Raw genomic sequence first — 27,093 nt, 5'->3', positions numbered from 1 at the left:
TCGCGACATATGCTGAGCATAAAATTTGCCATAAATAGCAATATACTAAACATTTATTTAATGAACTCATAAATATGGAATAATGTTTTTCATTGCAAATTTACTCTGGCTATCACAAAACAAACAAATATCCATTAAAAGAAACCACCAGATCTCGTCCAAAATATTGCAACACGTATAGAGTTAGAAAGTGTAAAATATGAGAGAATGAGACGATTTTGATGATGCATTATAATTTTATTGCGAATGTTTCATAGTTCCTGCCAGTGGCGTAGTAAGAAAATTTTTCGGGGGGATATGAATATTTTTTGTACACATATATATATATATATATATATATATATATATATATATATATATATATATATATATATATATATATATATATATATATATATATATATATATATATATGACATTTCTTATAACTCTTATCAATCTCTTCGGATATTATATCGTTTGAGAACATTTAGAACTTGATGCTTCGCGATGTTTTTGATAACATTGGTATATGAATTGGAATAGGTTCGCCAAATTTTGGAAGAAGTCTATAAAATAACCCCTTGAAAACTACCTAAAAATTGTTGTAGTTCGATGCAATAAAAAAAATCACCAAAAATGAAATGTATCTATTAATGTGAAACACAGTGAATAATACATACAATAAAGACCCATTTTTATCTGTCTCATGGTGTATTTTAGGCTGACAAAATGGGGACATTGACTAAATCGGGTAATTTTTTTTCTTTATTATAAACTGAAGCTGTTAAAATATTCTTCCCGTCCCTTGATGTAGTCTGATAACTATTTCTGATTATGATGAACTTTTTATTTTAGCATATTTCCATCTTCATGATAAGGAAAACATGCTCAAGAAAGGATTTACTCGAATTCAGTCTTGTTCGTCTGCTAGAGCCCATCAAACATGTGTTCATATTTGGCTGATAAAATCATGATTTCAGTGTATTATAATAGATATTCAGCATTCGAAGAAGTTTCTTGTGAACGAGCGTAGAACGACTTTGTTTCTACTTACTTGAAGTCAGCGGCGTAGCCAGAAATTCGGTTTGGTGAAAATCGATCTTACGGCATATTTCCGAAACCGTAATTTTTGAAGTTTTAAAATTATGCAGAATTAATTTTTAAGAAAATAGTAACAGAGTTCGGGTCTTTAGCGAACTTGTTGAGACTTTATTGTAATCATGAATATTAACCTGAGAAAATTCACCATAAATACTTCTTGGACGATATACCGTCAAAATTATTTTATCAAATGATGCGCTGTTTAACGTTTGTAAAACTCATCGAAGATACTAAACCTCCGAAATTAGCGGTTTCAAAATGATGATATCATGACCTTAAATTACAGTTTTTGAACATTTTACCTATAAATATAATTAGTCATACAACAAAAATCAAATGCTCATCAAAATCGATCAGGACCTGCTAGAGTCGAATGGAAATCGTCATTTTTCATAAATTTCTCTCTACATTCGGAAAGTGTTATCCTCGTTATTAATCATTTTCGTCTCAACTCGACGCATTCTCAAAATAAAAACCTGTTTTAATCCACCTAGTGGTGCAATTGTGCTTTTCTCATTTGTCCAGACTACGATTCCATGGCTGGTTATGTTCAATACAATGGTGGAAATGTGCAGTACGATTTGTACATACATACAATGGATCAACAGCCACGATCTTGAGATACTATGTGATACTGAAACATCGCTTGAAATCAGCGTCGGATCATGGAGAAAGATCCGGGAGGTCCAGGTCCTGCCGAAAATTTTCAACTTGTTAAGAAATTTTAAACTAGTTTTAATTTTAATGTAGCAACCCCTCACTGCGTACTCCCTCCGGGCCGGTATGATTGTCGATTTTTAGAGTGATGGGATAACCTTTCTATGTGAGAAAGGCAAAAATGTACCAAAGTCCAAAAAAGTCAATTTTTGTCACACATTATTTTTTTCGAGTTTGCATCAAATCTCAATGTTTCATGCATTTTAAAGTCATTTGGCATCAAAAATACAAATTTGATTTTGAAAATTTTTCATTTCAGTTTATATGGGAATTTGCTGTGTGATTGCACTCTTCAACTCGTAACTCCGGAACCGGAGGTCCAATCAATAAAAAAAATTCAATAGCAGCTGATGGGAAGGTTGTACCTTTCATTTGAGACTAGCTTTGTGCAAATCGGTCCAGCGATCTCTAAGAAACAGAGGTCACATTTTTTCCACATACACACATACGTTTTCCGATCTCGACGAACTCAGTCGATTGGCATATGACACTCGGCCCTCCGGGTCGGGATTAGATTGACGAATTTTAAAGTGAATGAGAAAGGCATAAACATTTTAGCAAATGTTCAAAGTTATGCATTTTTTTGGTGAGCAGTTCTATGTTTCATAGACATTAAATCAATTTTAACTTCGCTTTCTATTAAATAAAGACCCTTATTACAGTACATCTCTACAAAAGCGAGCTCAATTTGAAAAGAATCTGAGGATTATGATTGATTACTGAACTCTGGAATTTTCTATTGGAATGTTTTCAGGCAGGAATTTGATATTGATGCTATTAGACAACTGTGAAATCAAGACCAATAGATCAGTTACATATCAGGACCCCATTCCGACAATTTATCAAAAGTCCTCATGATGTTTACAACAACAGGTTATCAATCTACGGATCAGATAATTGTTATTGTAATATTGAATTAAATCAGTCTGCATCCATAAATTTTCAACTTCAATCCAATATTTTTTTTTGGGTGCGGTGGGGGGTGGGGAGTTGTATGGTGTTAAACCCCAAAACCTTCTCTTGGCTACGCCGTTGCTTGGAGTTATTTATTTCGTTTTTCATTTTCCGATATGTTTCAGATCGATCCGATGGTTATAGGTTAGAAAAATTGCAGTCAGAAGGTTCGCACAAATGAACATTTTTGCACTGATAAGTTATCAAGTTCCTTCCAGACAACTTGGAAGTGTTCGGTGATTATTTCTAGCGGTTGTAGATAGTAAAATGAAATACAAAATTCGTTTTATTGAAATAATGTTTAGCTTATTTCAATGGATTATTACTATATTGAACAATAAATAGGCGACAAAGAGTAATCAACAAACAACAAGCCATAACTTTTAAAGTATTCAAAATAGATATTTGAAGTCTTCAGTAAAGTTATTCGCAAAAGTAAGAGCTACAAATTTGCTGAAGACATCATTTCGATATAATCACTTCCAAGAAAATTTGTGAAAATATCTCACTCATAGGGGGATTAATCAGCAAAAGCACAATACCAAAAGAAAGGGAATATTACCTCCATTAAATTCTCCGAAGATACTATTGACCTAAAATAAGCCGTTTTGGCGTTAATAATAGATTACATGTTTTTGGTCATATTTCTGGCAATGGGAAATGATAAAAATCTTTCGTCCGCATTTAATGTTAAATATCTCTTATGATAGTAGTCCGATTTCAACAATCTATCGAAAAATATTCGTTAAAGCTGTCTAAAAACATATAAATTGTTAATCTACATTGTCAATGTCGGCAGATAATTTAAAAAAACTGCAAAAAACGCCATTCTTACGCATTCAAACATTCATATCTTGGAAACTAAACATCAGAATTAAAAACAAATTAGTAGCGTTCATACTGTTTTTTACTTCTTTCATTTAAAATTGGTTTGGATAAGATCGGTTCAGCCATTGCTGAGAAACACGAATGAGAATTTGTCCGTTACATACACACACACACAGACACAGACACACACAGACATTGTCCCAAATCGTCGAGCTGAGTCGATTGGTATATAAGACTCGGCCCTCCGGGCCTCGGAAAAAATCTTGAAAGTTTGAGTGAATTCTATACATTTCTTTTATAAGAAATGTAAAAATGTCAAAAATGAACGCTTCATCGTAAAGAAACATAACTGTAATTGTTTACTACAGTATACGTAGCAACCATTCATCCCACATTTGACGTTCCTCAACCATAATAAAGACAGCTTTCAAATAATTGCACGGAGATTTGGGGAATTCGTAAAAAAATCAGGTGAGAGATGCGTAATATGTAGTAACAAAAATAACAATATCTAATCATAACAATTTAATCAATACTACAATCCATTTATAAAATTGAATGGGGTAATGTACCCGTTTTTGCCCTATTAAGAAGGGTACCACATTATTACTACAATAATTTTATTATTTCAGCTTCTTTTAAGGTCCATTTTTTTATTTCGATTATAGAGGTTTTAACGTTAAGGTCATGCGCCTCTTATTAAGAGCCAATATAATAACAAAATTGTCTTGAGAATGGTGAAAATCTTCTGTTTGAGCGCAGCAAAATGTCTAATCGAGTACCCCCATTATCACAATACCATTTGAGTTAATGCGTTGAGCAAAGATGGCAGACGTTGCTCTAACCAAAGGCTTCAGATGATTAGAGTGATAATAGAAACATAGCAAAAATAGGCTTATTACCCTACATGCTCTTTTAAACACGCTTTCAAAGAGGAATCAAGTGTCCATTTCCATTTTCCATTTTTTTGTTGTTTTCCGGAAATGCTCATAGCTCATGTCCAGTGTAATATTTCCATGTAATTTTTTTATGATTATTAGTCATTCCTAGAAACAATATAAAACTACAAAAAATACATAGTTTTTTATCATTCCATGGAGTTGGACTGAAAAATAAAAAAGGGGATCAAGTCTCCTCAGTCTCCCCTACCGTTTCATGAAGTCTCAAGTTATTCAAGTACTCACGATAAGTCCATTTCGAAGTCGGAAATGATTAACTGTTTAAGCATGTACTCCACGAGGCTTTGCGGTTCAGCTTCAAACTCGTCCCAACACCCATGTGCCGTCAATATTTGATAAAACGTACACACGAAATCGTGTTTCATGAGGGAAAAAAGGTTCGGTCAATGGACTCTGGACCCACGCTAGTGGGGGCAGTTTTTGATGTGGTGATAACTGGAATACGCAACCCACAGGTGCTGGCTGTATTCTGGAAAAAATATTCAAAAGCAACATTTCATTTCATCACTTTTATTACCCTAATATTTACAAATTTCTGCTTTGAAAATAAAGGTAGAGATTAGCATATGTACACACTTTAAAACAAGCTAAAAAGCACGTTTTCACCTCTTGTTTCACAGAGAACAAACAGTTGGGCAAAGTTGTTCTACTACAACAATCTTTACACTGACTGGGACGAATAAATTAATGAATCTACTGCACTAAAGCATACCCGCCTAATAAAGAACTAAAGTTTTGTTAAAATAGAGAACCCACACTCTCTTAGACCTGCTAACTACTAAACCGATAAAACTTGCTTACGGTCTAAAACGTGATGAAACCATATTCCAGTATCACAATTGTTGAAATAACCGCTTGTTTTTTTTTTGTTCATTTCTCGCGTCTTTGCTAATTCAGAATACAGGTAGAGTTTAGTCGAACCGATTTGATTAAATTATTAGTGTATAGATAAATTTCTCGAGGTTGTAATTTAGGCTACGATTTTTGTGGATGACAACGTCGACAGTTCCCCCGAAACAAATTCAGCAATTGGTCTTTCGCTTCAGTTAACTCCGATTTTCATCTATTTTCTATACCTACATAGTACATACTAGCAACCTAAACACACATATTATTCATTCGGTTCAAGAAGCTGTTGACTTTACGACATACGGCCATGCTTTCACAGACAATCAGACATGACACTTCCGTTTTCGCTATTGCTCACTGAACTGTCAACTGTCAAGGCTAGCGAGTATGTTCAAATCAAGTGTACTCGGATAATTTGTGTTATTTCTGATTGTCGGTGATTGTATGACCTTTTTTCTCCTCAAGAATCTGTTTCGGGTGAAAAGTTTCATCCTCGTTTTGCATATGTGCAAAAAATATGTTCCTATTTGTTTTTCTTTTTCTTCTAGTCGATGGGGGCGGACGGATTCACTGCCAGCAATCTCGGTACTGCAGTAGCTAGCACACTTTCTAACTTTAGTTGTTTTTGGTGTGTTGTTTCGGATGTTTGGATAGTCCTTGACTCGTTAGCTTATTCACCGGTGAAGGCGTGTGTTTTTTTCTTAGTGTATTTTCTCCTTAGAGAGCTGCATCATCTGTGGTTTGAGCACCCTTCGGATCACCAAGCGGAACAGATAGGCGGCCGCCAGGAAGAAGCAGACAACATCGTAACCGTAGTAGGCGATGAAACTGTAAGAATAGATTTCATTTAATTATTGTCACATATGACAGCTTGATTTCGACTTACGTAAGATTCCTCGCAGGCGTCTGCAGATGGTAGGCCCCATTATGCCGCAGTACATACTCCGTCCAGTAGATGGCCGTCTCCAGAGGGGTCGTTCTTTGGTCCTTCAGTAGCATCTGACGACGCCTAAAATGATGATAATAATAATCGGTAAAGTTTAGCAAGCCTTTCAACCCAGACATGGTGAACATACTTTGCATCATTCCGATACTTGGGATCATGTATCACCCGATGGATAGCCCGTACCAACTGTTCGCTGGTTAGCGTCGTCAAGTCCAACTGGAGGGCGTAGCCGTCCACTTCCGCTTTGGCCGCATTCGCATCATGGTCGCAAAACACCGGCATCGTCACCACCGGAACGCCATGGTAAACAGTTTCGAACATACTGAGCAGTCCACCGTGTGTCACGAAGGCTCGTAGTTTCCGATGCCCTAGGATATCCTGTTGTGGCAACCATCGGCCAAGTTTCACGTTTGATGGCAAATCTTTGATGCTCGCGCTGGATTCGTACTTCCAAAGCACTCGGTAGGGTAACCGAGCGAATGTTTGAATCAGCAGCTTTCGCAGCTGATCCGGCATGTTGGCCGCCTTGACGGAGGAGCCCATCGACACGTAGATGAAACCGGACTCGCCTGCACCGGCGATGAAATCTTCCAGATCTTTCGGCAACGGACCAGCCGGTTTGCAGTGGATACAAGCGATCTCGGCGATGTTGGGTAGATTAGGACGTGGATATGTTACGGTAGCGTGACCGTTCTGCAGGATGAAGCTCACATTACGCGAGAGGTCCCACACGTTCGGTATATCCGATCCGAGATGCCGTCGAACGACCGCTTGCAGTACGGTGAGACTAGACTGCGGATAGGAAAAACGGTGATTAGATTATTATCCCATGGAGAGTACGAGAACAGAGTAATGTCATCCTTGACCCTGTACATTATCAACGCATTAACGCCGAGTATATGTGTAAGCGCGTCGCTTCGAACAGCAGCACTTATTTACGCAAAGCATGACCAAAAGCAGATCGCTTTACGATAATTAATTCATCAACTGGCCATCAAGTGGTTCAAGTTTAACAAGCCATCATCCCTCGGAGCGCTAAAAGTCAAACACTATCATTTTCTGTTCCCATTGCGAGGACGAACGGCGCCGCGCGGCGTGACGCAAAATATGGTCGTTAAGGCGAACCGGCGAGTTTTCCGTCGGGTTTCGCTAATTGCGTCGCAGTTGAAAGTGTGTGTGTTTATTTTTCAACCCTTGATAGACGGGCAGCCTTCCGTGAAAATATTGCATGGCAACAGATCGGTTGGAGGGTTCTGAAACTGAGAACAGTTTCGATAAAATTTATGCATGAAAAATAACGGCCATTGGGTAAAAACATTATTGCGCGTAGAGGGTACAATACCTATAGCTTTTAAGATTGCGTTTCGTATGCGTATCATCAGTACCTGGCATTGACTTAGCTCCAGATAGACGCCAAATTTGGATTGAAGCTTAACACAACTTGTGTTGGTGCTTAATCAGTGCCAGATTCTAATGAGACGAAAGCAAAACCTAATCGATGTCATGCCAAATTATAGGTATTGCACCCTTCACGTTCAAAATTGGTCATTTTTCTCCATAGGTAGTAATATAAGTGCTTGTTATCCGAATCAGGTTTCGATTGCAAATGCACTTAGAAATCTAGCGAGTATAAGTTTCCTAAATCATTGAGATCCGCCGAATCTATAAACTGGCCTGATACCCTGATAGAATATATTCGTAAATCGCTATGCATTAGTTTCGTACTGATAATTTTCATAAAATGTACGAATTTTTCGTACATATGATGAATCGTTCGTAGTTCTGTTGAAACACATTTATTTTTTATTACGAGTTTTTCGTGAAAACCACGAAACGACTTTCGTTGGCTTATTACGAAACAGCTTCGTTCGGCAAACAAATTGTTCGCTGCTATATACGAATATCTTTATAATATTTATGAGCACTATTCGTCGAACCGTCAACGTCAACAGAGCTTTAATATGGAGTCATTGTTGCTATAGTCAGATAATTGTTGATCATCACGACGGTCTCGGTCTATTCAGTAGCCGTGTCCGTATCCTCGGGTTTAGGAAGATTTTTTAAACCTCTTCCACTTTCAGTTCATCCAGAATCTGGAGCAGTACGGATTCAGTTGAGCGATCGCAAACTGCTCGTTGGTTTTGTATGAATAAGGTTGAGGTTTTCTCTGCCGGAGCAATGTCAAAAGAATATGCTATTAAATACGAAAACTTCTCTTAGATGAACGAAATGAATTCGTGCCACCAACGAGATTGTTCGCAATATACATAGACGTTTATTAAAATAAACAAAACATTTCGTTTCATTCACGAAAATTATTGTCGTCTTCAACGACCACATTCGTGCAATGTACACTAAATAAGTAAAATTTACGAAAACTTTCGTTCATCAAGCGACCATTTCTTCATACCACAATAAAATCGATTTTGCCAGATCTGTTTTTTAATTAAAAAAATCGGTGTTTTCAAACATCGATCCCAAAAGATCGAATGAAAAAATAAGAGGATAATAAATACGAGAACTTTTTTTAAGATGAACGAAATGAATTCGTGCGACCAACGAAGTCGTTCGTAATATACACAAACATTTATTGAAATAAACGAATCATTTCGTTTCATTCACGAAAAATAATGTCGTTTTCAACGATAAAATTCGTGCCATGTACACTAGATAAGTTAAAGTTACTAGAACTTTTGTTCATCAAGCGTCCATTTATTCACACCCCAATCTTTCTAGTCCTCAATAATGATGAGCAGGTTGACATAGAATCGAATTTGCCAAATCGATCTTTTTAATTAATAAAAAAATCGGTGCTGTCAAACATTGATCCTAAAAGATCGAATGCGACAACCGTAATCGTTTGTTATATACATAAACGATTATTAAAATACACGAAACATTTCGTTTCATTCACGAAAAATAATGTCGTTATCAACGATTACATTCGTGCAATGTAAACTAAGTAAGTAAAATTTACGAAAACTTTCGTTCATCAAGCGGCCATTTCTTCGTACCACAATTAAATTTATTTGGCCACATCGATTTTTTTAAATTAATAAAGAATCGATATTATCAAACATTGATCCCAAAAGATCGACTGAAAACAATAAGAGGAATACGAACACTTTTCTAAGATACACGAAATTAATTCATGCGACCAACGAAATCGTTCGCAATATACACACACGTTTACTAAAATAAACAACACATTTCGTTTCATTCACGAAAAATAATGTCATTATCAACGATAACATTCGTGCAGTATACATTAAACGCGTAAAACATACGAAAGCTTTCGTTCACCAAGCGACCATTCTTGTTCATGAAATGAACGAAACCTACTATTTAGAATGTACGAAAATACTTCGTTGCAGAAAACGACGAATGAATTCGTGCATTGCATGATCGATTTCATTATATTTACGAATTTATATTATCAGTGTAGCTACCCGAGAAACCCCCTAATGTTTCCAATACCAGATTTGAGGACGATTCAATTTCGAAAAGGTTTGGAGAGTTTTTCAAGCTTCTTTTCGAATTGAACCGTTCTAAAATCTGGGATCGAACGGATTTTCTTCGTTCAGATTCATCTAAAAAAATACAACATCGTTTTGTTGAGCCTGTTTTTTTACATCTTTCGAGCTTCTTACTGTAAATCCGTATGTAGTTATGGTTTCGTCTCATCAGAATCCGACACTAACTTAATGCCAGAATTAAGCTAGCACTTGGGTAGCCTTCAACAACGGAAACAAAATTAATGTTCCTGACCGTCAGTCCGGTGCTAGCTTAGTCCTGGCACTAAGTTAGTGTCGGATTCTGATGAGGCGAAGCCGAAAGTAAGTTTATAACTAATCAATATGGTGTAAGGTATCAAATTGCAGCATTTTCAAAACTGCTGTAACTTTTTTCCATTGGGTATTTTCTATCGAAGTGGAAGCCTTACACTCGGCTGTTTATGAAACCGCGTTGGCTCGTCATGGATGACGCAACTTATGTGTTTCCAGTAGCATCCTAGGATCCTTTACTACACTGCTCGTCATAAGTTTGACGTCGCTGGGGAAGTTAGAAGGCAGAAAATATCGACACTTGGGAATAACACGATGAACCAAATTGTGTAACTTATACCTGCAATACCGACGCCGGCCACGTCCGGATGCAGATCTGGAGAAAGAAGGGATGTTAGTCCTTTTCATGCTAGTGACCGTGCAATACTCTACATCTCTACACGTACCATACTGGAAAGGGGAAATTTGTTAGTAAGTATGGTACTAGCGTTATCACGTAGTAATAGTTCTGGACAACCGACTACCGAGAATTTTGGAGATTTATCACTTCTTGTATTAATGCTTCAATTACCGATCGAATAAAATGCCAGATAATGTGCCCCTGCGCTAAACTCATTTGTTGTAATGATAACTACTGGTTATTATAAGTAAACGTAAATACTAGATAAGTATTAGAAAATTATAGAGAGTTGACAATACTGCAGTTTTGAATACAGATAGAACATTTACGAATTATAAAAGAAGATGTTTTAATAGAATTTAATGGAATCTTACAGAGAATACTAAACAATTCCTGCACAGATGAAACAAAACAAAAGTATATGTCAGAGTTACAACGAAAATTTTAATTCATTCTAGACTTTTTTTTCTTGCTTTCTTTAGCTAAAAATATTTTTTTTGGCTGAATATGACTTTTTTAAAGTTATAAATTTTTGAACTATTGAAGTTTATACAATTGAACATTTTTCAATCACCGATTACTCGAAAACTCTTCGATGCGTGGAAAATATGAAAAAAAATACTTTTTTGCATGAGCGTACCGGAAAAATTCACGAAGACCGTCACCCGTCAAAAGCTCAACCCAATTGCAGGCGTTTGCATCCACTACCGCTACTCAATCTTACACCGTTCAACAGTCAGAACGTTACTTACAGGGACAACTTAAAATCTACTATCTGAACGTGAGGTGACTAGGCACATAAATTGATAAGCTGTTTGTTGCTGCTTCAGATATCGATCATGGTTCTGACCAGGGATTCCAGCTGCACAGATTAATCTGTGTTTCACAGATTTTCAATATGCTGCACAGATTTCTAAAACTGCACAGATTTCCACAATTTTCTGTTATAGTATACAGACTTACTCAGGTTTTTCAATTTTGGTCTCGCGCAAAAGTAAAAAAAAATCATGACTGGTTTTGGGACAAATTTGAACGTGATCCTTGACACAAATTTGCACAGATTTTTACATAGGCTGTGAACAGATTTCACAAAATATTACCTGGTATCCCCGATTCTGACCGAAACGTGGGTGAATGATCAAATGAATTCGCTCCAATTATTTGGCTATTTGGCGATCCCAACAGTACAGGGAAAAACCTGTTTTAATCCACCTATCGGTGCAATTGTGCCTTTCTCATTTCTCCAAACTATGATTTAATAACTGGTTCGTACAATATAACATTATGGAAATGTCTTTCATTCTTATTACACTTGGTAAGTATATATAAGAGCACCTTTTTGCATTCATCGAGGTGTCGGTTTGAATCGGAGTTTTCTATGTGATCGCACTCCACAACCCGTAACTCCGGAGCTGGAAGTCGGATGGAGATGGAATTTAATATCAGTTTCCGGGGACGCAACACCTTTCATTTGAGACTAAGTTGATCAAATCGTTCTAGCCATTTTCGACAAACCAATATAACCGTTATTCTGATTTCTATATGAGAAAGGCAAAAGAATAATAGTTAATTAGCTTAATAAGCATGAGTTCAATGTTATCTTCATGTGATTATAATTTGGAAAGGTTGGTGGAATGGGTTTGAACGTGTAGGGAATGGGGGTTTAGTAGAGTGGGAGTGGAGGATGCATCAGAAATCCTTCATCTTATTTCGGTATACGGGATGGATGAAGGAAATGCGGGCGTGAGGGTGGTCCAAGGGGAGGGGAGTGATGAAGGAGGAAGGTGTAAGGGCAAGACGGGGGGGGGGGGGCGGGGACGCAATACTCAACTGCATATTTTGCCTTCCATTTGAGACTTGGTTTGAGAAAATCGGTTCAGTCATCACCGAAGAACCGATTTGACTTTAATTGTGGAATATGCCCGGAATTCCGGACTTCCGGAATCGTCGATAGTGGACAATATATTCAAAGAATGTTTGATTGGCAATCAGTGATCTAGATCTGCGATTAGAAGTTATTTGGTGACCATTTCAATAGTTTTTAGCCTCTGAGGTATTACGATTGTACCGATTTATATGGGAAATTCCAGTATATCCTTACTAACACCCCTGTAACTCCGGAAGCAAGCGTCAGAACCGAATGAAATTCAGCAGCAGTCAATGGTATTACTGTATCTTTCATTTGAAATCAAGTTTGTAAAAATTGGTAGAGAATTCGTTGGGGAATGGGTGTGATATTAGCTTAGGAACTTGGCGGGTTCCCCGGGGGCGTCATGAACCGTCATAGGTGGCCAATGTGGTCAAAGCTACTTTGATTGATCATTAGTGATCCAGACCCGCAAACTAGAGTAATGTTACATCAATTTTAATATGTTTTACATCATTTGAACATCATGGTGGTACCAGTTTATATTGGAATTTGCTGTGTGACCGCACTCTTCAACCCGTAACTCCGGAACCGGAAGTCGGATCAACTAAAAATTCAATAGCAGCTTATGGGAGCGTTATACCTTTCAGATGAAACTAAGTTTGCGAAAATCGGTTCAGCCATCTCTGAGAAAATTGTGTGAGTTTAAATGACACACACACACATACACACACACAGACATTTGCCGATCTCGACGAACTGAATCGAATGGTGTATGACACTCGGCCCTCCGGGCCTCGGTTAAAAAGTCGATTTTTACAGTGATTGCATAGCCTTTCTTTATATGAGAAAGGCAAAAACGTGGTGGTGGTGTGCTCATTGCTGTCTCTAACCGGTTCCCCCCAACCAAAAATAGCCCCTCACAATCTCGAACAACTCTGGGTAAATATTATTGGGCCATATTCTAACATCTGTGTGGATGTCGTATATATTCTCCCGATACTGCAATTGATGTAGAAGTTATTCAGAAATCCATAGACCCCGTACTTGACATCGCAACTTCTATTGAACCCAACACGGCACATTTACTATTTGGTTGTAACCAACCTGGACTTTTTGGGAAAAGTACCTCCACCGGGCATATTTTTACACATCTCCTGTTTACAAATGAAAGCACCATCCTCCACCTAAGATTTGTCCCCACTTGTTTCAATATGACCAGTATGTTTCTCGCAAATAAAAATGTTTAACATTTCCGGCCGCATCTGTAATTTGTTCGCGAAACACTTCTCGAATGTGTTTAACAATGAATCTACCCGACTTAACTCTGATGGATTGTGGCCTTCAAGATGTCCCTCGTAATACACTCAGGTTTTTTACGCGGTTTTTTTACGAGGTTTTTTATGCGGATTTTCCAATTAACGCGGTTTTTGCAAAAATATTCTAAGTCCTTTTGAATGCAAAAGACTAAGAAGATTTTCGGAAAGATGGAAGAGACGGGTCTGGAAGACTTCTTATGGCACGCACCTCAACAATATGGGTATTTTCGGAATGAACTTGACGAGTAGCTGCCAGAAATCGATTTTTGACGCCATTTTGAAATCCAAGATGGCGACTTCCGGTTTAGCGAAATTTGCTATAACCAATCAACCAATGGTTTTCGGAATGGTCTTGAAGAGTAGGTTCCAAAAATTGATTTTGATGCCATTTTGAAGTCTCAGATGGCGATTTTCGATTTAGCGAAATTCGCTATAACCCAATCAATATGGGTATTTTTGGAAGTTGAAGTTGTAGTATAAATAGTTTTAATAAAACAGTTGAATTTACTTGAAATTAAGCAATGTTATCGTTTTTTATTGATATTGTTTGATTTGAATCAATTCAAATTATTGATATTGTTTAATTTGAATCAATTCAATCCCCCAACTCACACCACATACGTCTCTTTCTTATCTCACTTTCATTCTCACTACACTCTTCTGGATGAACACATATATTTTTTTTTGCATTTCGCTGGTTTATGATTAGATCTTATATTCGAGGATGTTTTGGATGATTTCCCAGATTTTTCATGCGGGAATTCCGATGGATCAGAAATACCCTTATTGATTGGGTTATAGTCGCCATCTTGGATTTAAAAATAGCGTCAAAAATCCTTTTTTTGCACCTACTTGTCAAGACTATTCCGAAAATACCCATATTGTTGAGGTGCGGGCCATAAGGAGTCCAGACCCGTCTCTTCCATATTTCCGAAAATCTTTTGCATTCAAAAGGACTTATTTTTTGCAAAAACCGTGTTAATTGCAAACTCCGCGCAAAATAAGAACTGCCCAAATTCTTTGCATTTAAAAGGATTTAAAAAAATTTTCAGGAAAAAGTCTAAGTCTATTTCATTCAAGAGGACTTAGAATATTTTTTGCAAAAACCGTGTTAATAGCGAAATCTGTGCAAAAAAAACTTCCAAAAATATCCAGCATGAAAAGTCTTTTGCTGAGAGTTTTTTACGCGGATTTTCGAAGTAACGTGGTTTTTCACGACGTTTTTTTACGCGGTACGTATCCCCTGCGTAAAAAATCTGGGCGTATAATCAATTTTGGAAACATTCAATTTACTGATGAAGATATTTTAGCTGCTTTACGCATGTTAAGTCCTCTGCATCGGTGGAGCCAGATGGGATACCTTCCATTATACTGAAAAGATGCGTAAGCGCATTGTGTACACGGCTAATCTTCAACCAACCACTATCGCAATAGTGCACCATGGGTCACAAATCGATATTTTTGGTCGAAAATCCAGAACTTATAAACCGTTAGTGCTAGACTTTCAGTGTCTTTGGATCAAATTCTCTACAATAAATACCCTTCATTTTGGGGAAAACAAAATTAGGGTGGCCCTCTCAATTTTTTAAATAAAAAAATTATCTCCTGAATGAAAAAAGATAGGAGAATACAACCTTCTAAAGAAATATAGAGAAATCAATTCTGAGAAACTTTGTTGAAAATGTCCAAACACTATCTTAAACGGTTTTTATTTTACAGCGATTTCCCTTGTTTCGTTTAAAGTGACTCTTAAAAAATCAGTTTTTCAAATATAAAATCTTTGAGGATGGTTTCTCGTGAACTTCGGACACCAGTTAGCTCTTACAAATGTGATTTTATTGCTCAAAATTCGACAGTTTCTAAGGTAAATAACTCCGAAGGTGGCAAACAGTGGCAATCAATGTTATGACCATCTGGTAGTATTTTAAAAATTCTACAAAATAAAGGGGTACATGGTTTGTCTCCTAGCGACTCATCACGTGAAATGGTTGCTTGTAAACTCCCTCTGTTATAGAGAATGTATGCGGTATTCATCTAATTTAAAATATAAATTAAGCATAGTCGCCGTTCTGTTATACACACATATCCGGATCTCCGATGCAAATAAAATTTGATAATTCTCATGTGTCTCGTTCAAACCAAAGATTATGCAAATCGTTTCCGCATTTCGTTTGTGAAAATGATGAGAATTCTTGTCAGACATTTTAAACTTGTTTCGTGGAGACAAATTGTACATAAAACATGTGAATTTTGAGCATAAAATCGTCAATAACTTTGTTTGTGTCAGTCTACTTTCTACTTCTGCCCAAGTCAGACGTACAATCGAACCAAGTGAACAACAACTAGCAACCTCTCGATCTAGTGTGCATTGTCTCGAGAACAAAGGAAACTTTTAATTTATTCTTGCCATCATGAGTAAAGTTGACGAAAAATCTCTGCTCCGACCCAACACAGCGGTCGTTGACTTTAAATTCTGTTCAATAAGATTGAGTTTTCGTGAAGTGGAATACCTGCTGAAGGTGAAGATGCAGCTAAAGCTCAAGGAGGTTATGTATCTACAGAATCATCATCTTCGCAATGTAGTGCTCATATCATTCAACACGTTAGCACAAGCCGAACGTTTCGTTTTGCAGAACAACTTGAAGCACGTGGCTGAAAGTGATAAAGTTGGAATTAAGATTCCCGTGTATATAGAAAAAGACTATGTAGATGTAAAATTACATGACCTATCACCACGTACCCCTCCTGATCTAATCGCAAAATACATGTCGCAATACGGAGAAGTAGAATCCGTTACACGTGATACGTGGAGAAATTTCTTCCCGGGTACACCTAATGGTGTTCTTGTGGTGAGGATGCGGATCGAAAGACCTATCCCCTCCCACTTGACTATAAAACTTAAAACCCACGAAGCTACTATTCATAAAACTACGTTATGTACCCATGAGGGGCAAACTCCTACGTGCAAGTATTGTAATCAGACAGCACACCACGGACAACCTTGCGCGGAAGATACAGAGGAGAAGTTATCGCTACCGATTGCCAACGAATCCACGGAAAATCAACCCAAAAAAGAATTTTCAATACCAATACCTGAACCACAAACGGTTGCCAAGTTTGTGGCAGCTGTTCAGTCCATATTGACAACTGCCAAAGCAGCATCGAGCACCCCTGAAACAACTGTAAGTAACATCGGTGATGAAGATAATAAGAATGACGACGGATTTACATTGTTCACCCGTAAGTGCAAGAAGCAGGAAAGAACATCTGGTCGCGAGCACCAAGGCACTTTTAACGATGATGACCTTGATACAGAAAACAGGAGAGAATTAAACGGTCCCCATGACGCAGTAGGCGAGCCGCGAAAGAAGGTCTCCGCTCGCAATAAAAAGTTGCGCGCACGAGATCCGGACAAACAATAATATTTGTTTTTATTTTTATTTTTTTACATATTGTAAACACATAAAAGATCCACGGCTCCGTTAAGCTACCGCTATGAGCCATGTCAAATAAACGAAATAAATAATAAAAAAAAACTTTGTTTGTGTAAAGTGTAGAGTGGTCTCAGGAGAAGAAATGTGCGCTTTTGTAAGAGCTAACTGGTGTCCGAAGTCGACATTCACGAGAAACCATCCTCAAAGATTTTATATTAGAAAAACTGATTTTTTAAGAGTCACTTTAAACGAAACAAGGGAAATCGCTGTAAAATAAAAACCGTTTAAGATAGTGTTTGGACATTTTCAACAAAGTTACTCAGAATTGATTTCTCTATATTTCTTTAGAAGGTTGTATTCTCCTATCTTTTTCCATTCAGGAGATAATTTTTTTATTTAAAAAATTGAGAGGGCCACCCTAATTTTGTTTTCCCCAAAATGAAGGGCATTTATTGTAGAGAATTTGTTCCAAAGACACTGAAAGTCTAGCACTAACGGTTTATAAGTTTTGGATTTTCGACCAAAACAATCGATGAATAAAAAAGGAATTCATTACGATCAATTGAAAAAAAAAACTAAGAAAATTGATTGAGTAGTTTTTCGGTAATCGTGATCACGGAAAAACCATTTTTAGTAAAACAACATTTCGAGAAAATCGAGTTTAAAATTTCAAATAACCACTGCTCTTGGTAGACGAAGCGCGATTGGAAGCGTTGTAACTTTCGATCTATTTCTTGGATCTTTATAAAAATTTGGGAAACCATTTGCAAGGATTTCATGAAAAATGAAAAAGTAGTTAACCCCTTAATAAAAATATGCTTAGTTGCTAAATTAGACAATATCTTCTCACAAACTGAGTTTTATTGGATTCTGAGATGATTATGACTTTCATTGGTTTAGTTTTCGATAAAAATACACTGAAGAAAAAAAATCAGTTTGAACAAGGTAAAGTTTTTTTTTTCAAATATTTTTTTTCCCCAAAAGTGCCCAACATGAATTTTTGACGGTAGGTAGGGAACATATAATTATCTATCTTGTAACAAAATTTCATCTAAATCAAAAATAGGGTTTTTTTTTGTAAATCGACTTTAAATTTTTTAAATCGATTTTTTTCAGTGTAGGAGTCAATGAAGAATTTTTTCAATATTTTTATTCGAAAATTTGACTAATTTTGTGAAAACCACTCCTACAACATTTTTTTGTAGGATTTGTCATTTTTAGATTATAGCCATTTGAAAAAATTGGTAAAAAAAGATGGGCCCTTTTCAAAAGACAGTCTAGATCATTTTTGGAAAAACAAAATATGCAAAGTGGCTTTTTGTGACAAAGTCTTCCCAGTAAAGTTCAGCCGGAAATGAACTGGAATTCTGGCTGGTTCCAGTTCGTATTCCGGCTCCAGTGCAACAACCGATTCTAACTAGAATCGGTTGTGTCACTGGAGCCGGAATACGAACTGGAACCAGCCAGAATTCCGGTTCATTTCCGGCTGAGCTTAACTGGGTTGACAGAAAGAAAGTTTCATTAGAATCTGGGAGGGTGCTGCCAACATTTGTTCGAGTTGGCGCGAAATTCGTCTAAAGATACTTTTTATTTTGAAGATGAAATTCATTTTTTAGTCCCACTCGAAAGCTGTTGTACTGTAAAATTTTTTGTCTTCATTTTCGAATTCAGCACACGATTTTACATTAAAAATGACCACCACCTTACTGTGTTCAGAAATGCTGTAAACTAGTGAAATTGCAAGTTTCAACCACTTGCAAATAATGTTAGCAATCTTCCCGATCAGAACAACGTAACAGAAAGCTATTAAATTTATATCTCATGTTGATATTTATTACTCACTGTATTATCTTTATGATAGCCTAATCAGCAAGACAAGCAACCTATATTAAGATTATATCTTCTGGTTATATAGTTGGATTATTAATATGAAATTAATGCACGCATATAACGATGATGTTATAGTAAGTCATATATTATCTTTGAACGCTAACGGTAAACTTTGAATGATCGTTATGTTACACAAATGACCGTCTATTTGCTAATACACTGAAGTCTCTTTTTATGCCTCGTTAGTCAAATTTTTAAACTTCAATTTTCGAAGTTTTTTTTTTTGATTTTTCAATATTTGCGTTTTCGATATGGATATTTAAAGTTCCATGGTTTTGAGTATAGACAAGGTATAGATGCTAGTGGCCGAAAAACTTGTCAATAATGTGTTTGTTTAACTTACTTGATAGCAGTTTGATTAAGAGATGACATTACCTAGTTTCAGTCTATATGCTGACCTTGCACAAAGCAGAAGCAAAAAAATTGGAAAATAAGCAATAGAAACAATAAATTCAGTACAAAATGCCAGTGTCATCTCGTGCATCCCAAAATCTGCAGATGTGTAGCTTAAGGTGTAAGGATCAACATTGCCGAAGACTGGAAATTAATCCGATTTTGTAGTAAAAAGATATCAAATAAAGTTATGTGGGAACCTCCAATCAATATGCAATCTTCAACAAAGCTGTTCGTTATAAAATAAGCTACGCGACCATAACTGTGCATTTTTTATCGGAATTTTAGTTTATATTTCTTAGTTTCCATATATATTACTATTATTATTGGAAACTGGAAACCTCTTGTGAGTGAACTAGAGCTATCAGAAAATCTGTGCATCCAACTACCATTTGAATTAGCAGTGGTCCGAAAAAAAGTCAAAATTGATGCCGGTCTAGTGTCCATCTTACCCACAGTTAAACTACTTTCCCCTACTTTAATTTCAGTCGGAACCTATTATTTAAAGTATATCAACATGATTGGGCCACAAACTCGACAATTGCGGAATAACGATACTCAATGCTGCCTACATGGTACCCTCTCGTGTTCTGTTTAGCAGATACACCCGTTGGCTATATTATTTGTCGGCGAATTCCAAGAGTAGAAACATTATAGTTTTTAAATATCGTCGACAGAAAGTGTTTAATGATTAACTGGATCATATAATAATGTGATCAAAAACAGGATTGTGCCTACTCTAAAACATATTTTGCATTAAATAAATTGCTAGTGGGTCATTCTGACATGCATTCCCCGTTGTGTCTTTTAATTTCGAATCATATTTAATTTTAGACAGAAAGGGGCTGTTGTAACATAAAAATTACTTACTAAAAATGTTTTACCCGCTGATTCTCTTTATTCGTATTTTAACACACAACTGCCATTTTTCATCTATTTACTTATTCCAATTAAGTTTTAGGAAAATTCTAATCCAATTATTAGACTTTTTGCAACTTCAGAGGAAAAGGTTTGCCCAGCTCATGCTGCTTTTAACAACTCGTCGTCGAACAAATCCCTAAAAACTTCATGGTGTTTTGAAAGTAATAAATACAGGAATCGAAATGTCGCGTTAGAGAACGACATGGCAATATATTGAATCTACTATTTCTCTTGCATTCATCAATAATTCTGCTCTATGTGCCCGATCAGAACAGAAATTTATAACAAGTAACAATGCGTGATATAGTTTTGAAATATTTCTGTTATGTGTTTCTGATCGGGTAAAGGTTCAGAGTGTTACCACGTTGCAGATATGTACGAAACAATACGGTGTATTTAGATTTTCAAGCTATCGAGATTTACCTTCGTTTGAGTGTCCATTGACGAGAAAAAAGCATATAAAATTCATTGAAGTGAATTGACCATTCATAACAATCGCCTTTTAATGCACTAACCTTAGCTAGAGTTTGCGCCTTCTCATTACCCGGAATGGAGCAATTAGAAGGACCCCAAACTAAACTACTAATCTGGTATGATTTCTCAGATAAAACATTTCAGGAGTTTCCGTGTTTTCCCCAGAAAATACGAGGACTGCTTTCCACGCTACATCGAACGGAGGGACTCTATACAATTTATAGTATCCATAACGATGAAATAATGATCTACAAGCAGTGCACAGTGGAAGAAATCCGTCCAAAAAAGCAATTAATTGGAAGCCGCTGAAAAAGTTTGACAATATATACATCAAAAGTTGCGGAATTTTTTGGAAATAAAATGCAAATTTGTTCACCGCACACACTTCTGACCGGAGATATGGGGTTTTGAAGATCCGGAACCAGGCCCGTAGCCAGGAGTTTATTTCGGGAGGGGCTTAAAAAATTATTGCATAAAGCTTTTTTTATTTCGATTATAGAGGTTTTAACCTTATGGTTATTCGCCTTTTTTCGTGTTAGAAAATTTCTTTAGAAAAATTTCTAACCCTATATGTGCGGGATTGATAAACGAACCCTGATGAGCTGCGTACAAGGCAATCGATTTACCAACTACGCTTTACCCGCCCCCTGCATAAAGCTTTTAGTTCTAATGACTTGATATTGTCACTAGAAGCTAAATGAAATTTTGAAAAGTTCTTAATGAAAACAATGCCAAATCTAAGACAATCCATGTTCTTACAACGAATTATTGATGTTTAATATGATATTTATCATTTATTTACAAGTTACAATTTACTCTCGTTGCAACAATAGATATTCTAGAGTTCTCAGTATTTATGCGCTAACCGAATATGACAATCCTTGACGGTGCTGGAAAACGCAAGGTGTTTTAAGCTGCACGTTTAAAAGGTGTAGAAGACGCTAAATCGAAATGAGTAGAAAAATATCCATAAAATGTTCGATCGAAGAGAATGTCGAAATTTGCACAAAATCTTCTGATTTAGCAAACGAATTGTAGATGGTTCAACTTCAATTTTCTTGATCTGGCGTCCTGTAACTATTACCAGTTCTAATGCATCATGCCAACATAATTTTTTGGCATATTCTATTTAAATGAAACTATTTTTGAGACTGGCCTTGGCCTAGCAGATCAGAACCCTAGGGGCAGATCACTTGTGATGCATTTTTAAAAATCGCCTAAATTAAATGCATTTCTTTCCATCAAAATAGAAATTCATAATGTATTTTGCGTTGCGTGTAAGACGTCAAAACCCTACACAAACTAGACCTACATTCAACAAAACGTCGAACAAAGTGAATCAACGTAGGACGTTTGTTAAACAAACTTTTCTGCGAGGAAGTGCAAAGTTGATGCAAAAATGGAAATTAAATGAATTTTTTGATGCAAATTTATTATACATTTCTAGAGTGATCTGCCCCTAGTCAGAACCCCAGTTAGGAAGGAGGATTTTGATCAATAGGATCAAAATATATGGGTCATTCCACGTCAGATTTACAACCAAAATATTAATTCCTTCCAATTTTTTTTCTTGCATTCATTAGCTATAAATAATTGACACGTATTTTTTTATTTTGGCTGAATATGATTTATTTTCAAGTTATTAGTTTTTAAACTTTTGAAGTTTATAACATTGATCATTTTTCAATCACTCGGAAACGATTCGATATATGGAAAAAAATATTAAATAAAAAAGTTGTGTTCTCTAACGAGCTTACTGAAAAAAATTGCAATTTCTTTTTGTTATATAACTTATGAAATTTGCAATTGTTTGAAACAAATTGAATTTTTTTAAAGTTGTGCCAATTTTTTTACTTATTATTAAGTATCATGTTAAAATAATTGTGCAAAACTTTGGGAGTGCATATCAAAATACTTTGCGAGATATTACAATTATAAACTTAAAACAAAGCAATTTTACACCAAACGCCTAGTGTTAGGTCTATTGTAAATGAAATATCTCGTAAAATACTTCGAATTCCTTCTGAAATTTGTACACAATCTTCTCGATATAATTATAAATTATTTGAAAATGCTAAAAATATTTTTTTGGTTCTACCCTGAAAAAAAATATTTGTTACTAATATTTGCATAATTCATCAATTATATAACAAAAACAAAAATTACAAAAAAAAATCCGGCGAGATCATCCGAAAACGCAGCTTTTATTATTTAATGCTTAATGTCTTAATTTAATGTCCAATTTTATTAAATTTATAAAACTTTTAAAAATATTATTAAAAGTCGATAGTTGCATGCGTATGATTTATGGACTCCCAAACGGCTTAACCAATTGCCGTATAAATTTATACATAGTTGGAATTTGTTATGGAGCGTGTTTGTGTGCTATTGGTTGGGGATTATCTGCCTACAAGATGGCGCTTCGGAACAAAACGCGCGATGGGTACTAGCTAGTATTTTATAAAGTTAAAAAACTCATAACTTGAAAAAAATATCAAATTCAGCCAAAGTAAAAAAATCGTGTATATAATTTTCAGCTAAAAATGCAAAAAACATTGGAGGGAACTAAAATTATAGTTGTAAATCGTGGAAAGACTCGCATTCTGCAAATTTAAGACTTTTTTGGGGGTATTCAAATGTTAAAAGCAAATATTTTTTAAAAGTCCCCCAAAAACAAATTTATTTTGATTACATAACTATATTAAGAAGATTATGTGAAAATTTCAGAATGGAACTCGAAGTGTTTCTCGAGATATTTCAGTTGTAACAGACCTATCACTGGGCGTTTAGTGTAAAATTGCCTTGTTTTATGTTTACAATTGTAATATCTCGCAAAGAATTTCACTGTCAAATTTTTACACAATCTTTTTAACATGATTTTTAATACTTAAAGAAAATAATAAATAAAAAATATGGTCCAACTTTAAAAAAATTCAATTTGTTTCAAGTAATTGCAAATTTCATAAGTTATATAACAAAAAATGGAGGATGGAGGAGGATCTTTGGTAATGTGATGTGATTTTTTTTGTTAAGCTTATTTGAAAACGTAACTTTTTTATTTAATATTTTTTTCATATAGCTAGTCGTTTCCGAGTTATCAGTGATTGAAAAATGTTCAATTTTATTGACTTCAAAAGTTCAAAAGCTAATAACTTGAAAAAAAAATATAATATTTAGTCAAAACAAAAAATACGTGTCAATTATTATTAGCTAAAGAATGTAAGAAAACATTTTGGAAGGAATTGAAATTTTGGTTGTAAATCTGACGTGCAATGACTTATGTATTTCAATGATTTAATCAACTAAAGGTAACTGCCCGGAATTTAATCAATTCAAGAAAATTATCCACAAATCGAATGAAAATCACTTAACACTGATTACTACTATCATCTAATTTACGTAAAATTTTACTAAATGCTTCATTGCTGACACCAACAACATAACTAGAAACTATAAATGTGAACAAGCTCAATAATTTCAACATCTCTTAATTTCGACACATGAAAGGGACACATCGCACTTACTTCCCCTCGATTTCAATTTATTGATCCCTTTTTGCTTTTTTTCTCCATGATGTCTTATCATCTTATTCCATAAAGACCAAAAATAAAACGAAAGACTGTCATATACTGAAAACATGAAATCGATACAATAATCCCACCTTATTGACTTATAGACTCAACTAGTTACAACGTTTTAGTCGCTCTCCGTGATAACCTACTGATGTCTGATCAATCTATCGACACGTCGTTTTCAAACTTACATAGGCATTAATTAGAAACCATCGAAAGCGACTGAAATGCTGCTGGTGGTTGCAACATTATGTGGTTTAGCATCAATTGATCAATTGACATCCGAAGGAAAGTAAGTGTAAAATCACGTCAGGTAGTCCTACCGCTACTGTGTACGTTTCTGTATATCAACAAAATTAGTAATATACGATTCGTGGGTTGATGAACACCTCCGGAAAACCGCCGGTTTACCACTTTTTGGCTTGTTTACTTTTTCACGTTTTTCTTGCTTATTGTTCGATTTTCCAGACTAACAGTGTTTTAATACGGACCGCATTCCCCACATAAAATGAAATTGAGTGTCAATAGAAATACTATTGCATTAAAATGATGCGAAAATAAAAAAAAACTGTCATCTCGGCTACAACTATGTCATCAGCTAATTGAATTATTTTTGTTTAGCGCGCTTGAGTGAGATGCCTGACGTTTATATTAAGCGTAGAGTGCTCTAATCTATTACAGAAATCCAATTTCCGTATGATTTAACTAACTTTCTTTATTCAGGCCAATATCTAGCATAAAATGAGTTTTGTTAGATGCAATCACTAGCGATAAATGTTAATTTTGGGACAGTTTTTGTACTCAGTTTTCTATGAAACTTCTAAATTTTTATTATATAATTCGTTTATTTGAGTCGGCTCAATGCATTAGCTAAATGAAGCCTTGAGTTTTTAATATATTCCACGATGTAAACAATGAAAATGATAAAACGTTAATGGTTGTCCAACAGATCTCGTGCGATTGACCTGTTTACTGGCTGAGAAATATTTTTCATAACCAAACGCGTCTTGGTGGTCGTTCATTTCTATCTCGTACACTTCCGTATTATTATCGTGGTAACTGCCATGTCCATGTTCGCAAATATCTGATTTCATCTTTGTTTTGTCCCCTTACGGGCCACCAGTGTCGACTTCCTCAATGATGATGCTGACTGTTAATTTTGATATACTAGGCGCAGTTTTTGCCGTCAATATTATATGAACATCAGCCACAAATTTGGCAATTGTTTGTTTTTCAGGTAATAGTATTGGAGACTATGGATGTGCAAAGATGTAACGTGTATAATGATACTATCGCATTGCGTTTTGTACGTGCAGGGTCAGCTAGGACGAAATCCTAGCTGACCCTGCCCGTCTTATTCCTAGATGTGTCCTTTATAATAAATTCCATTTTTTCCAAATGTGACAGGAATCTTTTAATGGCCACGGTTCAAGTAAGCTAAGTTTGTTTATTAGGGCTTTAACCTCCTGGTCGTTCGCCCGCGGTTCAAGTAAGTGGTATCAGATCTTGTAGCCGAACATTGATTTTCTCATCATCCATATAGATGAGAATCAACCACGTGTTACATGTTGTAATGCACACTGACTGGTTTCGCCTGGGCTAATTTGTTAAATAACATAAGTACTGAATGCCTGACAAGGTAGAACACGTTAAAGTCGAAGTTCGTAAGCATAAGCTCTATTTTCACCTTCAGCAAATAGTTCCCAGCATGAATATTCGGTCTTATGCAAAAATTCCGGAAGTAAATAGCCTCCAGGTTTGGCTGGAGCACCACTTCTTGCTTCTGCGATTCAATCATCCGACGGATCACCCCAGCAAGAATTAAAGTAACAGTTTCTTTTGTTCTTCCGACGAGTCACACAATATGAAAGGAAGTGTGTTATCAGACTCGGCATACTGAGTAGATATCGTGACCGATGTCTTCGGTGGTTCGAAATAGCAATCTTCCTGACCATTCTCCCATTAATTTGTTGAAACCAAACAAGATACAATTTTTTACGAGTTACCGAAAAACATGTTGCTTCTTAAATTTATTTTTGAAAAATTTCGGGGGGGGCTTTAGCCCCTTAGCCCCCCCTCTGGCTACGTGCCTGTCCGGAACATTACCGGTTTTCATCTAATCGGAGGCCTAATTCAGAGGCCACTGGAAAACCTCAAAGAATTATACCTTCAAAGTTGCGGAAAACTTACTTGTAGTATTTTTGCAGAGGCTCCTGATTGGGCGCCTGATTTGATGAAAAACTGGCAATGTTCAGGATATTAAAACCCATATAACTTCGGCCACAGCTGCGTGCGGTGAACAAATTTGTTTACGTTTTGATTGCTGAAGTTTTTCGCAACTTTCGATCCATAGATTTCTAACTTTTTGCTGCCGCTCCTGATTAGGCGACTGATTTAATGAAAAACAGGTAATGTTCCGGATCATCAAAGCCCCATATATCCGGTCACAAGTGCGTGCGGTCAACAAATTTGATTGCATCTTGATCGCTGGAGTTTTTCACAATTTTAAGGGTATAATTATTTGTACTTTTTCAGCAGATTCTGGATTGGGTCTCTGATTTGATGAAAGCCGGTAACGTTCAGAATATTCAAAGCCCCATACCTCTGGCCACATTTGCGTTCGGTGAACATTTTTAGTTGCATTTTATTTCCTAAAAAATTCCGCAACTTTTGGTGTATATATTGTCATACTTTTTCAGCGG

At 36.0% G+C, this 27,093-nt stretch overlaps 1 protein-coding gene across 5 annotated transcripts in view; it reads right to left on the bottom strand.

Moving 5' to 3' along the window:
- Window positions 1-5,035: 5,035 nt before the first annotated feature.
- Window positions 5,036-27,093, bottom strand: part of LOC131685304 (UDP-glucosyltransferase 2) — a 211,309-nt gene continuing 189,251 nt past the window's right edge. For all 5 annotated transcript variants that reach the window (XM_058968937.1, XM_058968939.1, XM_058968938.1 and 2 more), the window contains exons 6-8: window positions 6,467-7,128; window positions 6,277-6,399; window positions 5,036-6,218 (exon numbers count right to left, since the gene is read on the bottom strand). In XM_058968937.1, the coding sequence (XP_058824920.1) occupies window positions 6,092-6,218; window positions 6,277-6,399; window positions 6,467-7,128 (912 nt within the window). In that variant the 3' untranslated portion in view covers window positions 5,036-6,091. The remainder of the gene's footprint in view (window positions 6,219-6,276; window positions 6,400-6,466; window positions 7,129-27,093) is intronic.

Source organism: Topomyia yanbarensis, chromosome 2, assembly GCF_030247195.1.
Source record: "Topomyia yanbarensis strain Yona2022 chromosome 2, ASM3024719v1, whole genome shotgun sequence".
NCBI lineage: Eukaryota > Metazoa > Arthropoda > Insecta > Diptera > Culicidae > Topomyia > Topomyia yanbarensis.
The sequence above is the reverse complement of the archived record's forward strand: the minus strand, read 5'-3'. Positions and strand labels throughout refer to the sequence as shown.